General features: G+C 41.2%; 1 protein-coding gene across 1 annotated transcript in view; it reads right to left on the bottom strand.

The window, feature by feature from the left end:
• MYO1F (myosin IF) overlaps window positions 1–17,451 on the bottom strand; it is a 241,106-nt gene that overhangs the window by 63,277 nt on the left and 160,378 nt on the right. The window contains exons 17-20 of the mRNA XM_085638355.1: window positions 16,480–16,586; window positions 15,276–15,374; window positions 13,645–13,789; window positions 1,449–1,563 (exon numbers count right to left, since the gene is read on the bottom strand). Of these exons, the coding sequence (XP_085494481.1) occupies window positions 1,449–1,563; window positions 13,645–13,789; window positions 15,276–15,374; window positions 16,480–16,586 (466 nt within the window). The remainder of the gene's footprint in view (window positions 1–1,448; window positions 1,564–13,644; window positions 13,790–15,275; window positions 15,375–16,479; window positions 16,587–17,451) is intronic.

Raw genomic sequence — 17,451 nt, 5'->3', positions numbered from 1 at the left:
GACCACCTACATTGTTATCAGGCGGTCGGAATTGAAACCGAAGATCTCGGTCAGAAAGCCTCCGACCTCAGGTCGGAGGCTTTCTGACTCAGCTCGTAATAATCCCCTAAGTTTGAAAAAGTTGTTTAATATTGTGGTTTTTTTACTTGACCAGGGTAAAACTTGGCCTTGCCATTATCTCAGCTGGAAATCTACTATTCTTAGTCCATCGTTTACCAGTTTGGGCAGTAGAGCTAACTTTTGCTAATGCTAAGTTCTGGTAATTGCCTGCTAAAAACCTTTTTTTAGACTAAGATATTATGAGCAGCCCGTAAAAATACCCATTATTTCCTCTTTTCGATTGCTGAACTGATTTGTTCCTTATCCTTTCACTTAATACTGCGTTACTCAAATGAAAGAGCCAGTGCTTATTTTGTAAAATAATAAGTGCCAGGGCCCTGACCAGGAGGTCACTGCAGCTTGCGCCACCCATTGCCCCTGACATCGCTGCCAATGACGATACCAAAACAACTACTAACCATCTCTCTCGCCTGCAAGGGTGACAGTTCAGATTATTCCAGGTCCACAAAGCTGAAGGAAGGGCTGGGGAGGCAGGTATTATTTTATTCTTAATGCATTTACTATTCATAAACAACTATTGTTCTGCTCATCTCTAAATTAGATAAGCAGCACCACCATGTGGCAGAAAGTCAGAAGTGCAGTGTTAACAATTTGGTGCCAGTGCCTAGCACCGCAAACCAATTAAGTGCGGGTGCCGCGCACCGGAAACCACCTGCTCAAATTAAGCACTGGAAACAGCCCTAGAACAGATATTGCTTCAGCAGAGTGGAACTCATAATTCAACAAACTGGTAAATGTTCTGCTTCAAGATAGTTGCCAATATAGAGCTAGGAGCACTTTTCCTACACAGTGTTACATGATGCCTAATTAGCACATACAACAACCTGAGTTGTTTACTCCCAAAAATATAAGGGCCTATTCACAAAAACATTCATGAGTAAGGAAGTAGTGCAAAAGGAGTACTCCTTTGCGTTCTTTTACATGCCTTTGTGAATCGTATAGAAACATCCAACTCTATCAGTAAAAGTGCAAAGAGGGCTCAGGTGTTTCTATTTGTGCAAATTAAATGCAAATATGTCCTGAATAGTGTCATTTTATTTCAATTTTATCTGTTTTGGAGCCAATTAAGAAATGCATGAAACAGTACATTAAAGAATGCCACAGGAGCTCTACTTTACCTACTCCAAAATGCCTCTGTTGATAGGCCCCAGGATGTTTTAATATTTCTCATGTGAAATGTACACTTTTTATCGACTCTACAGGGATGAACAGCAAGCGCGCTCCTGAGGGAATGTGAATCTGTGACTTGGAGGTTCCACCCAGATATAGGTATTCACTTTCTTTGTTAATCCCACTTTCTATGGCACATGTTTTTGCCCTTTGCTTACCTTCTTCTCTCATCTGCTCATATTTCCTCCTGGCGATGTGTTTCCTCCACGCTTTTTGGATAGTTCTGGCAAAAGCGTCAAACTTTCTTTCTCTGACCTCTTCCAGCAAAAATAGCTGATCACAGATAAAGAAAAGAAGAAGAGAACTTATGGGTTGAGCGACTGTTAGTGTCATAATAAGAACAACCAATGTTAGATAAATCATATGAAGAGCATCAGGTTCAACCTTCTCTGATATCATAATGAGAGGGTGGATCAAAGTGTAAGCAGAGTGATACAACTAAGACATGAGGGAAGTCTACAGCTTTACCATCTTGCTTACACTTTGTTCCACCCTAAGCAGTGAGACCTCAACAAAGAACAAATCTTCCGCATTTGATTAGATCCTTCCTAGATTAGTGGATATGACAAGAATGAGTGAGTGAGCCTAATAACTGGATGGCGAGGTGCTATACAGGAATCTTTATCAAAACACCCATTTTCATGGTCTTCTAGGGCAACGGTTCTTACCATTTTGACCTCTACAGGCAGCAACTGCAACACTAGTGGAAGCCATGATCCTACGCCCAAACAATCTGTATGATTTGTTTCTCAAAACAATACACAAAATATATGAAGACGTATACAACAAACAAACAAATTATGATTTTATTTTTAATTCACAAAAAATGCAAAAATCTAAATCCTAATGGGACAGTTGAGGTTTTTCAGTATTTATTTACATATAAAATGTAAAAGTTTTATTTTTAAAAGATGATGCGAAATGCTAGTCTCTACCATATCAATTTCCCTGTTTTGCTCATAGTGCATGCTCTCTTTTTGATGGTACATACTACTGCTTCAGTTGAGGCATTGAATCATCCATATTCTATTCTCCCATGAATAAAGATAAGGATACCAACTAAATATGTATCTACCAATTTCAAATTTCTTCACATTTACAGTATTTTAACATTTTCAGTTTTCAAATTGCTTTTTTATGTATATGTACTTAGTAGTCTGCTAATATTATTTAATTTTATAGAGTCATAGACCCCCTGACTCTTCAACCCGCTGGGGGTCTGCAGACCACAGGTTAAGAACCACTATTAAAGGGGTCTAAACAGAGCTCTATGTCCAAGTTGTCTTGTCTGATGAAGTAATTGTAAGTTCAGATACACTTCCTCAATGGCTCACAATTTCCATCCCTCTTTGCCAAGTATGAATCAATCTCATTCTTCCTTCTGTTAGACCAACACTGAAATATCCTTTCCCAACCCCAGGGTTCCCTTCATTGGTACCCCTGCAAGACCCTTACAAGACTGTGCCCTCTCACTTCAGAAGACTCTTCTGCATTCTCTGCTACTTCCTGGGCCACTAGTTTACTTCGATACAGAGACCCCAGAACCCTAAAATCTTGACAGCGTCCTGTAAAATCAAGAGAGGTAAAACCACAAGGTGTGGTAAAATTGGTAGAAATTTCCAGGCTGGCAGCGTGCCCAACAAGAGGAATAATTAACGGAGTGGAAATTCATATGATAAAACCAATTACTCTGGTTATTCCACATTCCACTGGGTCCCAACTGTAACTAGGATGTAATTTGATACCACAAAATGACTGATTCCCCTATTATCCCATGGTATCAGTTATTCCGCTGCGGGTATGACACACAAGTTATAATGATGCCTGTTGTCTTTAGTACATGTTCACCTATAAAACCCCTATGAAAAAAGATATCTTTACTAGTGTGAGGGCGGTTTGTGGATTTGTAGATTTTCCGCCAAAAATTAACCGATATTCAAGGACGTTCCTCAAATTATGATTTACAACCAAGATTGTATAAAGATGGATCTTGAAGCCTTAATGAAAGTCAATAGACTAATTTATCGCAATAAGAAGGTTAAGATGACACAGAATGTTCCCTGTTGGATGTAAAGGAATGATTCAACGAGCAACTTTTTACTATCTGTTAAGTCTATAACTCATACAAAGTTAATAACACCTCTGGAAATTTCTTAGAGATGTACTCTTTCAGTTACATAATATTCTTAATGGAATATTTCCTGTCTTTCTTCATACCGCTTTTATTTCTTCATATAGTATAGGGATCGATATAATACTATTCCTATATATTAGATTAGTGCATGGTCTGTAATATAGATTGATGTTTCGCAAAAATTATAATTGGGTCTTGATTCCGAATTTGTTTGAATGAAGGTGCTATTTATCCCACCGGTGAGCGGCAGACCAATGTCAACAAATTCACAAAAATCTATTTAGCAACAAAATAGGCCCTAACCTTAAAAGCAGTGAGAAACAATGGCCCAGAGCATTTCAGATCATATGACTCTCTAGCCTCTGTATTAATTAAAATACAGCTAAGGAAATTGTAGTTTCTCAGCAAAATATACTTAGGTCATGCAAATCTAAATCAAAAAGAAAACATTTACAGAATAAAGTAAAATGAATGGATGTGCGTGAAGGACTATGGTCATAAGGACAAAAATCCAAGGATTCCAGACATTCAAACCTTTAAAAAACAACAGCATATAGTGGACAATACCCATCCTATGCCTACTAAGTAAACAATGCCAATAGCTGATCGAGACCAATCATAAATACACAAATAAATAAATAAATGCAACTCAGAAAATACCTGAATATGGTGAACTGGATGTATGATGGAACAATGTATGCCTTTACCACTCATGCCTTCACCACAAATCATTTACCACACAATGCGTTTACAGCACAATGCCTTTATCACACATGCCTTTACCACACATAAACCTTTACCACGCATGCCCTTACAATGCAAGGTAAGCATATGGTAAGGTAAGTGTAGATATAAATGTATATAGTTAGTAGTTCTAACCCACCATTTTAAAATTATTTGATATTTTCATGTTTTCTTTATTTAGCAACCCTAAACCCTAAAATTCCCTTACCAGCCTATATTCACTCCTAAACCCTAACAAATACCATTACCACCCTTTACCTCTACCCACCCCTAAACTCTAAAAAAAATACCCTTAAGACCCTATACCCCAATACACCTCTAAACCCTAAAAATGCCCTTACCACTCTATACTCTTGCCCACCCTAATCCCTAAAAACACCCTTACCACCCAATTCCCCCAGCCACTCCTAAAACCTTACTACCCAATATCTCTACCCACCCAATAACCCTAATAAATACCCTTACAACTCTATACCTCTACCCACCCCATATCTCTAAAATTCCCTAACCACCCTTACCTCTATCCACCACTAAAGCCTAAAAATAACCTTACCACCCCATACCTCTACCCACCCCTAAAACCGTAAAAACACCTTTACCACCCTAAACTCCTGCCCACACGCTAAACAATATATTAAACTCTCTTTATGTATATATATATATATGTATATATAGATATATATATACATAAAATGTCTCTTTACCGTTCTTTTCCTCGAACAAAAACACAGCGAACCCAAGTATGGTGCAGTTTAATTTATTTCAAACCCGTGCACCCAGCCATAACGCGTTTCAGCCCTCGTGGGGCCTTGATCACATGACACGTTAAGGAGGCAGGCATAACCCTTTTAAAGTGACAACACAGCAATTGGTGATGAAAGAATAATAGACATAGTGAAAATACTCGTATAGTTTAACCTGCTAATTAGAAATGGTAAACAATTCCTACACAAGAATAAATATGTGCAACTTGAGCAATGTGCAATCCAATAAATACATATAAATAAATAAATAAATAAATATTAAATATATAAATATAAAAGATACAACTGCTCAGTATTAAATTCCAATGTTTCAACCCGTATGATAAATACTTGCTTTAAGAAAAAAGTAAAACCAATGTAAACTTATTTTTGTCACAATAAAAGCATGTTATTCATCTTGATGTGCAAATATCTTATTGCACAGATCAAATGTTGAAACATCATTTCTAATATTGCCCCAGTGGGCTGTAGTAATAATCACTATATGTCTACAATAAAGTGCCAGTGCATTCAACATATCACCTAGTGAACCCAAGGATTCACATGTGCAAAATTGTGCTAAATCATAAACCCACAGATAGTTAAAAATTCATAATGAGGCAGCGACGAATCATAAGACAGTTTGAACAGACTGATAGCATCATAGATATGTAAAAAAATCCTCACTAGAATTTAAACCATTGGGGGTCTTAGAGTCTAACTCCAAAATGTATTTTGTTTCTAATTTGCGAAGCATTGCTTCGCGATTACCCCCTCTTCTCAATGGAAGGACCGAATCTAAGACAAAATATTTGAGATCAATGGAGTTTTTGGAGTGTTTCTCCCCAAAATGTCTGGCAACTGGGTAGGTGGTATCCCCATTGTTGATTGCCCTTATGTGCTGGAGTATCCGCTTGTGGACCTGTAGCTTAGTGCTACCTACATATCGCAGGCCACAGGGACACTCCAGCACATAAACAGCAAAATCTGTTTTGTATGTAAATTTTTTGGTGATTGAAACTGGTTTGCTGCTGAAAGCAGTTAGGTACTCTGTTTAGGTGAGCAGGATGGTGGCTAGTTGCATGTAGTAAGGTATTACCTGCAGTGGATTTTCGAAATAGTCTAGTACAGAGCTGATCATTGTGAACATAAATCTCGACATCAAGAAAACAAACTGATGTTGTGCTAATCTGGCCAGAGAATGTAAGATTTAGGTTGTTATCGTTGATCTGCTCAATAAAATGAAGGGCTGTCTCCTCTGTGCCTCTCCATATTATTAGCAGATCATCTATATACCTGAACCACCTTATGATGTTGTGGGACACAGCATCCTTAAAGGTAATCATGAGGACCTGTTCTTCCCACAGCCCCATGTGCAAACAGGCGTAGCTGGGGGAAAAACAGGCCCCCATAGCCACGCCCCGAATCTGTTGGAATACTTGGTTCTGAAATAAAAAAAAAGGTTATTCTCCAAGCACATAGCAATCATAGTTAATATCATTTTGTTTTGTTTGTAAAAACAAATTGATCTGGTGTTTAAAAAATGTTCAACAGCTTTTAGGCCATCCCGGTGATGAATGCTGGTATACAATGACGTGACATCCAAGGAGATAAGTAAGTCGTTAGGATTCCAATCTATGCTGTCCAGTTTTCTCAATAAGTCACCTGTGTCCAAGATAAAAGAAGGTAAACTCCTCACAAAATCCTGCAAATAAAAGTCTACATATTTGCTCATGTTTTCCATGATACTGTTGCGTGCTGATATGATCGGTCTGCCCGGTGGTTTACTTTTGTCTTTGTGAATCTTTGGAATAAAGTAAACCACCGGCATCACTGGATGATCATTCTTTAAATATCTAAATTCATCAGACGATAACAGACCCGCACTTTTCCGGGCCAACAAACTTGAGTATGCATTGCTCCATGCTGTTTTTACTTCTAACATTGTGCCGCGTCTATAACAGTCTCTATCATTGAGTTGGCTCAGGGCTTCCTCCATGTAGAGCTCTCTTGACCAAAGCACAATATTTCCACCTTTGTCTGATTGCCTGATGATTATGTTGTTGTTGTTTTGTAATTTGATCATCAACTTGTAATACAGATTGTCTTGGCTTGTATAGCGTTTTTTTGCCCCTCGTAATTTGTAATATAGAGTTTTCAAATCAGAAGTTATTTTGTCATGAAAAACATCTATGTTATCCCTCAGCATAACTGGGCAAAAGGTAGATTTAGGTTTGAAGCCTGAAGTTGCGATGGCTGTTCTTGGTATCATTTGACTAGATGAAATTGCAACATCCTCATTATTATCATGTAATTGATGGAGATTGTGAAGGAGTTCCATATCACCAGCTGTAAGGATGGAAGGGCTGGTGCACTCATTAGAAATATTTGTCTTATTCTTGTGTTGACTTTGAAGCTGGTGGAATTTATTCAATTTTAATTTGCGCTATTTAAAAACATCAACACGTGTTTGCGCGTAATTGAAATCATTCTTAGGGCTAAATGACAGACCCAACAAGAGTATTTCCATCTCTTTTTTCAAAAGAGTGTTGTCGGTAAGATTGATGATGGTTTGTGATTCACACTCTAAATCATCGTGCATTATTTGCGCCTCCATTGTTTCCTTACTCTCTTGGTCTGCTTCGTATCCCACTGAGCAGAGGCAGAGAGGATTCCTATCCTCAATCAGAGATGGAAAGTGTGACTGAGCCTCTAGACATGGATGACTCCCATGCGGATGACTCCCACGGTGATTTGGATGTGGACCCCAGCCTATCTCGACCATGGCGTCCTAACTCCGTCTCAGAGTCCCCTAGTCTGCCAAGCTGGATCCAGATGACCTGGTAAACCCCCATTCTGTGGAATAGTCTCCCATAGAGAAGGTAGCAACTTACGTTGTGGGCATGACGAGGAAACCCCTTGAAAAAGAACCCTGAATTTGCCAAATGGCAGAGTGCCCTCACCCCTCCCTTGAAGGGAAAGTCACTATTGCCGCAGAGTTAGACCCCCGAATGCCACTTTTCTAGGTAAATTTGCAAGGAATCCCAGGAAAGGCAATGAACACTGCTTGCGGTCATGCCAGGATCAATTATTGGATATCACGGGACCACTTACAAAAATATTAGACATGGCTGAGGAGGCCAAGCAGTTGGGTTCCTTAATCTCCCCAGAAATCTTGTCAGGTTGGGCACAGTATGCTTGTATTTTGCTGGGAAACGCGAATTGCTTGTTGTCTACAGAACATAGGCGATCACTCCTCATCACGGTGGACTCAAAACTTGGAGACCTGGCTCCTTCTGAAGCAGGGCCAATAACCCAAGGGGGTCTGTTAGGGTACTTTTTTGCCCCTAAGGTTTTCACTGGAGCTGATCGTGGTTGATGGTGCACTACTGGCCGCGTAGTGGCAAATGCCCCCCTCTGGGGCCAAGGATCTCAACTCTCCCAATGGCAAGAACAGTCAATATTTGGGAACTTCTACGCTTCCAGAGGACAACACCACTGACGTGGAAGGGGAGGAGCCAAAGGGAACTTCCACAACATGGGTTCTGGTAAGTGTTCTCTCTTCTTCCCAACTAAAAGGAGGGCACCTGGCCCTCTTCATACACAATTGGGAATGTATTATGTCAGAAGCATGGGTTCTTTAGACAGTCTGGCAATTCCACATAGAATTTGTCTGTCCCTCAGATAGAGCAGGACCCCTCATTTCCTGTCCGTCTCGTTACAGGACTCCCTCCTAATATCTCAGGAGGTTCAAGACCTTATAGACAAAGGGGCTATATTCCCTTCTTCTGTTCACCCAAGAGGTTTCGTTAGCAATCTTTCCTTGGTGGAAAAGCAGGATGGCGGCCTACGAATAGCTTGTGTACCGCCATTTCATGATGGGAGGTATCCATCTGCTGAGAAACATCATCAGATCACGGGATTGGATGGTACGCCTGGATCTGAAGGAAGCCTGTCTTAGATTCCCCTATTCTCTCAACACTGATGATTTCTTCAATTTGTATGGGCAGGGCAGCCGTCCAGATTCACGTGCCTGCCTTTTGGACTGTCGTCCGTGCCACAGTCCTTCACCAGGGTTCTGCGTCCAGTCATAGGAATTCTCAGGGCACAAGGGATCTGCTTAACTGACTACTTAGATGACATCCTACTTCGGGATCAATGCCAGAGGAAACTCCAGGACCATCATCAGTTGGTGGTGCACCTTTTGGAAGGTTTAGGATTCATCATCAATGCAAAGAAATCCTTCCTGCTCCCAGTGCAGAGAACGATGTTCCTGGGGTTTTTCATCGATTCCTGTCACACCACGCTCAGCCTCCTGGCAAAGAAAGTCACAAAGATCAGACAGGAATTACGCAATACACAGTCAAAAGAACAGACCTCTTTCCTCAGTCCCTCTCCATTATGGGGTCCTCGAGTGACTCAAAGTACACCACTTGCGCAAAGGAATACCGTACTCAGAAAAGGTTCCTTTTACGAAGGACACGAGGGAAGAATTGACATGGTAGTTCATGCACATGGAAGCATGGAATGAGAGAGCAATCTTCGGGTCCAACCCAGAAATAGTTATAGAGTCGGTCAGCAGAAGCGGCTGAGGTGCCCTTTGCGCAGAACTTTCCACCGGCATGAAATGGTCTCCCCAAGAACAAAAATTACATATTAACTGCTTAGAACTCCTGGCGGGTCCGTTCGCAGTATGTCCCTGGACCAAAGACAAAGCTCAATCCTGTGTGCTATTGAAGATGGACAACATCTCCGTGGTGCGGTATATCAATCACCTCAGCGGGACACAATCAAAGACCTTATCAAACCTGGCTAAGAATTTCTGGCACTTCTGCCTGGACAACAGCATCTCAGTTATCGCAGAACAACTTCTATGGAAAGCCAATGTGGTAGCGGACTGGAATTCCAGGCACCTCCAAGACATGAGCTTGTGGAAATTGAATCTGTGGATTATCAAACGCATAGAGGGCAGATGGGCAAAATATAAACAATGGTTCCATAGGGAAACAATTACTTTCAATCATAATAAATCAAGAATCACAGCATATATAAATCAATCGAATAATCAATATCAAACAAAATGATACAATTTTAGATATAGCAATTTATTCTTTATATTTTGAATTGGGGTAAGCAAAATCCGAAAATTGAAAAAGATAAAGCTAAGGCTGTATATACAATATTTTTAGAAAATGACGCAGTGAACAAGTGAATAAAGTGACTTGGTGCAATAAGTGACAGTGCAGATAATTACAGTATATGTACGTATTTACACAATGTAACAAAAATATGTACAAAGTTCCTTATTTTGAAAAAGTCCTTAGTTTCCTCATGGGTATGCGATAAACCTTGTAAGGCACATGTCCTATCTTTTTATTGTCAACAAGGAAATCAGATTAATAAGGGACTGGAGAACCGTCAACGTTTCGACCCTACATCAACCGCTAGTTGTAAGTAGTGATATCGGGTCTTCTTCAGGACACAGGAATTGTATACCAGCCTAGGATATAGGTGATTGAACAGATGTAACCAATAGTGTTGCAGTTGCCACCTCTTGTAGTCTATCAAAGGGGAACGGGCTTGTAACGAGTTTAATCTGCACAAGGGGCCTCTTATTCTGCCGGGTTGGCTTCTTCTGATTCCCTCTCTCCTTATTCTTGCTGCTTTCGTTAACAAAACTTGAGTATTTCAACTGACTTCAGAGTTGAAAATTAGCGTATACCACTTCGAAAATGAATGCTGCCGTCAGGACACAAGTTCCACTGACGGTGCTTGATTGCTTCTATCTCTCACGTAACGCTCAAATCATGTGAATCAGCAAGGGCAGATGGGGCCCTCTTTCAGTGGATCTGTTTGCATCGAGGGTGGATCATCGACTGGAGAGGTTTTTCAGTTCGAGACCGGACCCACAAGCGGCAGTGACGGATGCTTTTCTTCAAGATTTGAGCCTAGAGAAGGGCTATGTATTTCCGCTATTTCCAATGATTACTCAACTCTCAGCCTAAATACGACAACAGGTGGTGGACCTGATGGTCGAGACTCCGACGTGGAGATCTGAAGTCTGGTTTCCAGTTCTAATGGAACTTTATTGGGATTCTCTAATCGTTCTTCCTCTAGTTCCAGATCTCCTCCTGGATCCCCAAGACACTCAACATCATTTAGTTTTGAAGGACTACAGGGAACAGTGGAAAGTCCCAGGACTTTGGCAAGAGGCTCAATGCTTCCTATTAAAGGCATGGGCCTCAGGAACCATGAAGAGGTATAGTCCTGCCTGGTCAAGATGGCTACACTGGTGTATCTAGAGGGACATGGATTCTGTGGGGACCAATGTTGTGCCCATATTGAACTTTTTGTCCTCCCTGGCATCAGAAGGATTGGCATATAGATCCGTAAATACGGTCCGGTTCGCCATTTCGGCTGGTCACATGTCGATACAAGGGTCTCCGATAGGGGAAAATTCCTTGGTAAGGAAACTAATGAGGAGTATCAGATTATCCCTTCCTCCCGAACCTAGGTATTCATCCCTTTGGGACGTGAACGTGGTCCTTAACGGTTTTCTGTCCTGAAAAAGTGATAAGTACCTTTCTTGAGAAAACATTGCTGGTAAGTTGGCCATGTTACTTTTCCTCATCTGCAGAAGAGTTTTGGATGTTCGAATTCTGAATATTACAGGTAGGGTTTTTACCCCGGAAGGGGTTACTTCTCATGTATCTAGGTGTACGAAATGTAACTCTAGATTGATTTCATATCCAGAGTTTGATGATCATCCTATGTATGGTGAGATGCATTAAGGCCTATGAGGTTATAACTTCAACCCCCGGGGAAACAACAGCTCCTTATCGCCCATAAAAAAGACTAGGAAAACCAAGGCTTGGAAAGCCTTTGCCCTCGGGCCCGTCTGGTGAACATTCTGAATGCAGCAGATTTGTCCTCAGACTCCACCTTCAAACAATTGTATTTCAAGCCAGTGCTGGATATGGCTTTCATTGTAATCAATAAGGTTTGCACAAGCATAATCGTTGCCCCCGGTCCTGACATAGAATGCAATTTTTTTAGCTTTCGTGTCGGAAAATTTCAATTCCATTAAGGTCTCGGAGGCAAGGATTATCCCAACTAAGGATTTGTAGATCGTGATCCCCACCCAATTCCGGATGGGCTGATAAGAAATATGGACATAACTGTATTAAACATAGGTAAACTTTTTGTAATGGTATTTCAGTTACACACTTGTATATACTTGCATGTTTATGGGGATTATGATAACAACTTGGTATTGTGACAGCATAAATAAAATGTATACAATATACTTTGGATAGATAGCATTTCACCCGGTATGTTGGTTTCTTAAAGGAAACAAAGCGTCCAAGCAGGAATGACAGGCTAGAGAATATGGACTTTTCCGTGCAAAGAAAGAGGGGGCATGGCTATTGAGAAAGGACTAAAAAGGGATACTCTTTGTCCTGATTGGTTACTGTTTTCTCCTTCCCTCATGGTTGATGGCAAAGGTAGTGTGTTCATGTTAAATGGTAATAAAACCAACATGGCTTCTGAAAAAATAAAGTGAAGAAAGAAAGCATAATCCTTGCCTCAGAGTCCTGAATTTTGCATTAATCACCTGATTTATTTTACTGTTGGTGCGCCTAGAAATCTGAATTGGTATTTTATATTTCCCATGGCTGCCTCAACTCTACCTCTGATAGTAAACCTCATACATTTTCCCTCTTTTTTGAAATAAACATTTTAATTGGCATTTTACAACACAACAATTCACTGAGCTTAGTCCAGACCACGTGGTTGGTGAATATACATTCAAAAAGGGGTATTGAATTATCATGTGCTCTTAGTAAGCTGTACAGGCTCTACATAACTTGTACCTCAAATCAAAGAGAGGGAAGAATGGTAATTTCCCGATAGCTCAGTAAAGCAGCCCCAGACTCCACACCCACATCAAGTAATAAATCCTATATATTGTTTTCAACCTTCCTGAATTTTGTGGTGGCTCTGTGGCCAACCACTGGCTTTATCGATTGGGATTTCAATCAGCCACTCCTCTCTCCAGGTCACCAGGTCTGGCAGTGCAGCATCTTCCATTTCCTATTGATGTCTCTCTTAGCCACAATGAGGCCTAAACATAGAAGAGCCTTTGCATATCTATTGAACTCCAAACCAGAGAGGACAATACATAATACCAACTGTGCAGGGAGATCAATCAGCCATCCCATTTTATTTGTATGGTTCAAATAACCTTCTGCCAGAAGGACTGAAATCCATGACTGTTTTAGTCTTATGCTTTTCCCAGTATTCCTAGTTATGTTTGTTTCCCCTTAGATCATCAGAGACACCAAAGATGGGCTCTGCATCTGATTATTTGAAAGATCCATTCCAATTTATCAAACTGGTGTCCAAATACTCTGAACATTTTTTAACTTCTCAAACGCTTGGACTTTTGACACTTCCTCCCAAACAAGAGGTTATGTTATGTTACGTATATTTGTAAACTGCTCTATCGCCTGCAAGGGTTTGATGGCGCTGCTTCTTGTTCTCATGGATGGAACTTGATGAAGGTGCTTTAAAAAATTCCATTATTTCAGACAAACTACTTCTCACCTCTGCACCGTGCCATGAGAGTATTACAAACCCACCATGACCACAGCAATAGGAGCAACAACCACGACCTGTTCATACATGAATAAGAAGTATTTTGCTCCTTTCTGAATAGTCCAGAAAACATACCGATTCAGGGTTTTTCACAAACACCTTGCTTCTTCCCATCTGGAACTGGTCTGTATCCATGTTTACAGACCTCATCAAGTGCTGCACACCCTGACGTTCATCACCGCGCCATTTGGGCCAGGTTTCTGGGGTCATGATTGCGTACCTGGGTGAGAAAGGGTGAATTAGGATGAATCTGTGGTCAAGCAATAGTCCCATAAAATATTCCACTAAATTACGACTCCGCCTCTGTGAGAACGAGCAATATCTGTTTGTTCCAGGTTACCTGCTGACATTTATGTGGTTTGGGGGTGTCATAAATACAAATCAGGGCATTTGCCCTAATTTCCAAGAAAATCGTAATGCAGGGCATGGTCTGACAATCAATGTCTGCACAGCACTGGTGCGTATTTAGTCATGAGCTGACAGGGAGTGATTGAGACCTCACCGTACATCACTTGGTGATTCACTCCCTGCCCGCCTTGCTTGTTTGCCATGCACCCACAGCTGTGTGCCTGCATGTTTGATGCTTTGCGACAGCACAGTCTGAAGTTATTTGCTGCTTACCACCCAGAACCTAAACACTTAAATTGTTTATGCTGAAGACGGAACCTTTGAAAATGTGGGCAGAGGGCTCACTTGCACTTACCTCAAGCTGCTTCAGGGCAATGTGATAAGTCTCTGTTGCCACCCCACCTCCATCTATCTTTCCCAGCCAGGCCACATTAAACTGAGTAATAGGTACCACCCGAATCTAAAATAGCCGGAGGTTTCCTAGATGACATGCCCCAACCATTTGATTGGCAGTATCTTCACCTCTGGGTCCCATCTTTTATGGGATGATGAGGAATTATGATGCACAGCTTTGAAAGGAAGGAAGCTACCATCCCAATGGTTCATTTAAAGGCCTCCAGTCTATAATTTCTTTGAGGGTATGTCTCAAATTTAGAAAGGTTCTTTGAAGTAAATCTTGGAGCTTAGGTACAAGCTTATTTGTCTTCGAGAGTAAAGGCCTTACTAGATCACAGAACAAAAATGCTTTTGCCTATGCAGAAATGTGGAAATGTGTCTATTTATACCAGTGTTCATGGACAAGTAAATGAAGTCGTACTGGTGTAGGAATATATCAGTGCTGGCAAATGATTTTTCAGACATTCCTGCAAGCAAAAGATCCCAATATTTGTGGTTCACATAGATATCTATCCTTCTAAAAGATTTTGCTACTCATTCTGTAAAAGATGCTAAAGATTGTTCAAAGGCCACTCTTGTTACTTGCAGTCATGTAGATTCTGATTTCCACAGAACTGTTTTGGTCATGCTGACAGTGCCCTATAGGTTGGCTTTCTTACAACATCTAATGGTTCAGTCATTGGCCTAATTGCAAGAATACATTCTCTGGTCTCTTCTTGTTCTCTGATTTGTTTATCCTGAGAATGAGACCAAAGAGGCAGAATCTTGGTCCTCTTCTTGACCTCAATCAGTCTCCACTGGAACTTTGGAATATGATGTCAGTGTCAGCTTGCTCCCTATCCAACAGACTGAGTAATTTGAGCTTGAATCCAATACATGGCATCACCATCTAATGCTTAGTATTGTGTCTAGGAGTAAACACTTGACCATTCTCTTTTTAAAAGCTTTACCCACCCACTTACCTTTGTAAAAACTTGTTAAAGACCCTCCTGTAGGCAAAGCCGGCTCTGCGGACACGGATGTTCTCCTTCAGGCCTAAGTACTCTACTTGATGTTTGACTCTGTAGAACAGAAACAATTAACATTATCCTCACATGCTATAGAAAGCGTCATTGCATACATAAATGTGTTCTCTGTAAGATGCTTCACTCTACAAGTTATTTTATTCATCAAGCCTTACTCACCATGGAGGAATGGCACTCATTTCAACTCCTGGCGTATATGTGTACTTCACTGACTGAGACACATTTCACTGTTGTGAGACCACCTAGTCCAAAGTATTAGGATCTTGTCTAGCTCACAGACTTCCTATCACCTGAGTCAGAATTCCTAAGCATTTGCAAATCATGCTGTACACATGTGGACTTTTAAGGCACAGTTTGCAAGGTCATGGTTGTAGCATTATCACAAGGTAGATTGTTTCAGAGGTAAGAACTTACGTCCGAATGGCATCTACCATGTCTGCTCACATTCCTAGAGTTTGATGCGGTGGGTTGCAGCCCACCTGGGCAGTGGCTTCGTGGCCTGTCTGCAATATTTAGACAAAGCCACCAACATGGCTTTTCAAAAACAGACCTCCACAGCAAGAAAACTTTCTTTGGGATATAAAAAAACTCAGTGTAGCTGACATGCTTCAAGGGTTCTCCCAGTGCACGGTGGACATTTAAGCATTTATTCCTATTCAGGTAGGCACAACGAGAAACACCAACACAGAAATAGCAGGCTCAATTGAGGGCCCTAGACCAAACTAAAAAGCCAAGAATCCATTTTTTGGGGGGTGACACCCTCCAAACACCCCTCCCCCAGAAGCTACGACCCTGGATGCCCATTAACGCTCACCTCTATTCGAGTCCCTAAAGTGGACAGCAGTTATCAGATCTAGGTGCCACTCTGCTATAGCTCTACTTCTGTCTCTTTTGAAGCAGGGTTCCTCTGAGCACCACTAGCCCAGACACCTCTGTGCCCTGAACTGTCTCCTAAGTGTACTGCACAGGAGCACCAGTACACATAGCAGGAACACTTAGAGTCATGATAAAAACATAGGAGTGTTTTTTTTTACAGAGAGGACACTTTGATTTTGGCACATTTGTATTACAAAGACAGTGGTCTTTCTAGTTTCTTTTCCTCCTGTTGGAGGGTTAGAATAAAGATCATCTCCTTGCTTACCTGCTCTCCTCCCAGTCTTTGGGTCGTTTTGTTTCATTGGGCTTGATGCAGCGGATGTAGTGTGGCGTGCACTTCATGAGTGTGTTCACCAAGTCGTTGGCCTGTTTCTGTGACAAAAGACAAACATAGAAGCAATGATAAAGAAGCATCGGTGTCATTGGCTAGTCTATCCAGGTTTACATGCCCGATCTGGACTAGTGTGTACTCTTGTATCCTAATGAGAGTCAGTGCTTCTGGAGAGACCTGGATGTACACCGTAAGTAAAAAGTGGGCAGATCAGTTCTAGGTTTTCAGTGTGACCACTAACTAGGTAACTGAGTGCTCTTTTATATCTATAGGTTATCAGAGTATCTTTTGTGAACATCCTTGAAATCTGCCAAACATTTCCTGGACTGATGCTACAGAACAAACACAAAGACACACACACACAAACATCACCCCCCCCAACCGCTCCCCAGATTGCCATTTATGGCCAGACATTTAGCATCCAAAACAGGCTACTTTTTTCATCCTTTACTCCTGACTTACTGCAAAGCTTACCTCTGCTTTGTTGCCAGCAAACACAAGTAATGACCAAAGTATCCTGAGTTGAAACTTATTCTACTTACTTCTAGTGCAAACATTGTATGTGATTTGGACACTACCAACATCTCTCTGCTCCATAACCTACCACACAAATCACACCAGTGTAACCAATGGACCTGACATGTGTTTGCAGTAGTGAATAGTTGTGTGCTGTGGCTTTAGCAGCATTATTGTGCACATAGGTAAAATAGCATCAGTGGTCTGTCTCTCTTACATTAAGTACTACAAATAAGGCAAGAGCATGGTAAACAACAGAGAAAAACAGCGCAGTAGAGGGGAATGCACAGGGCCGGAGTGCCAGAGACAGAAGTAGAGTAGAACAAGTACAGCCTAACTAATGGGGTGTAACTATCACACTCTGCTGGACAGTTTCACTCGTTGTCTGTG

This window comes from Triturus cristatus, chromosome 12 (assembly GCF_964204655.1).
Source record: "Triturus cristatus chromosome 12, aTriCri1.1, whole genome shotgun sequence".
NCBI lineage: Eukaryota > Metazoa > Chordata > Amphibia > Caudata > Salamandridae > Triturus > Triturus cristatus.
This window is presented reverse-complemented; position numbering and strand designations above follow the sequence as displayed.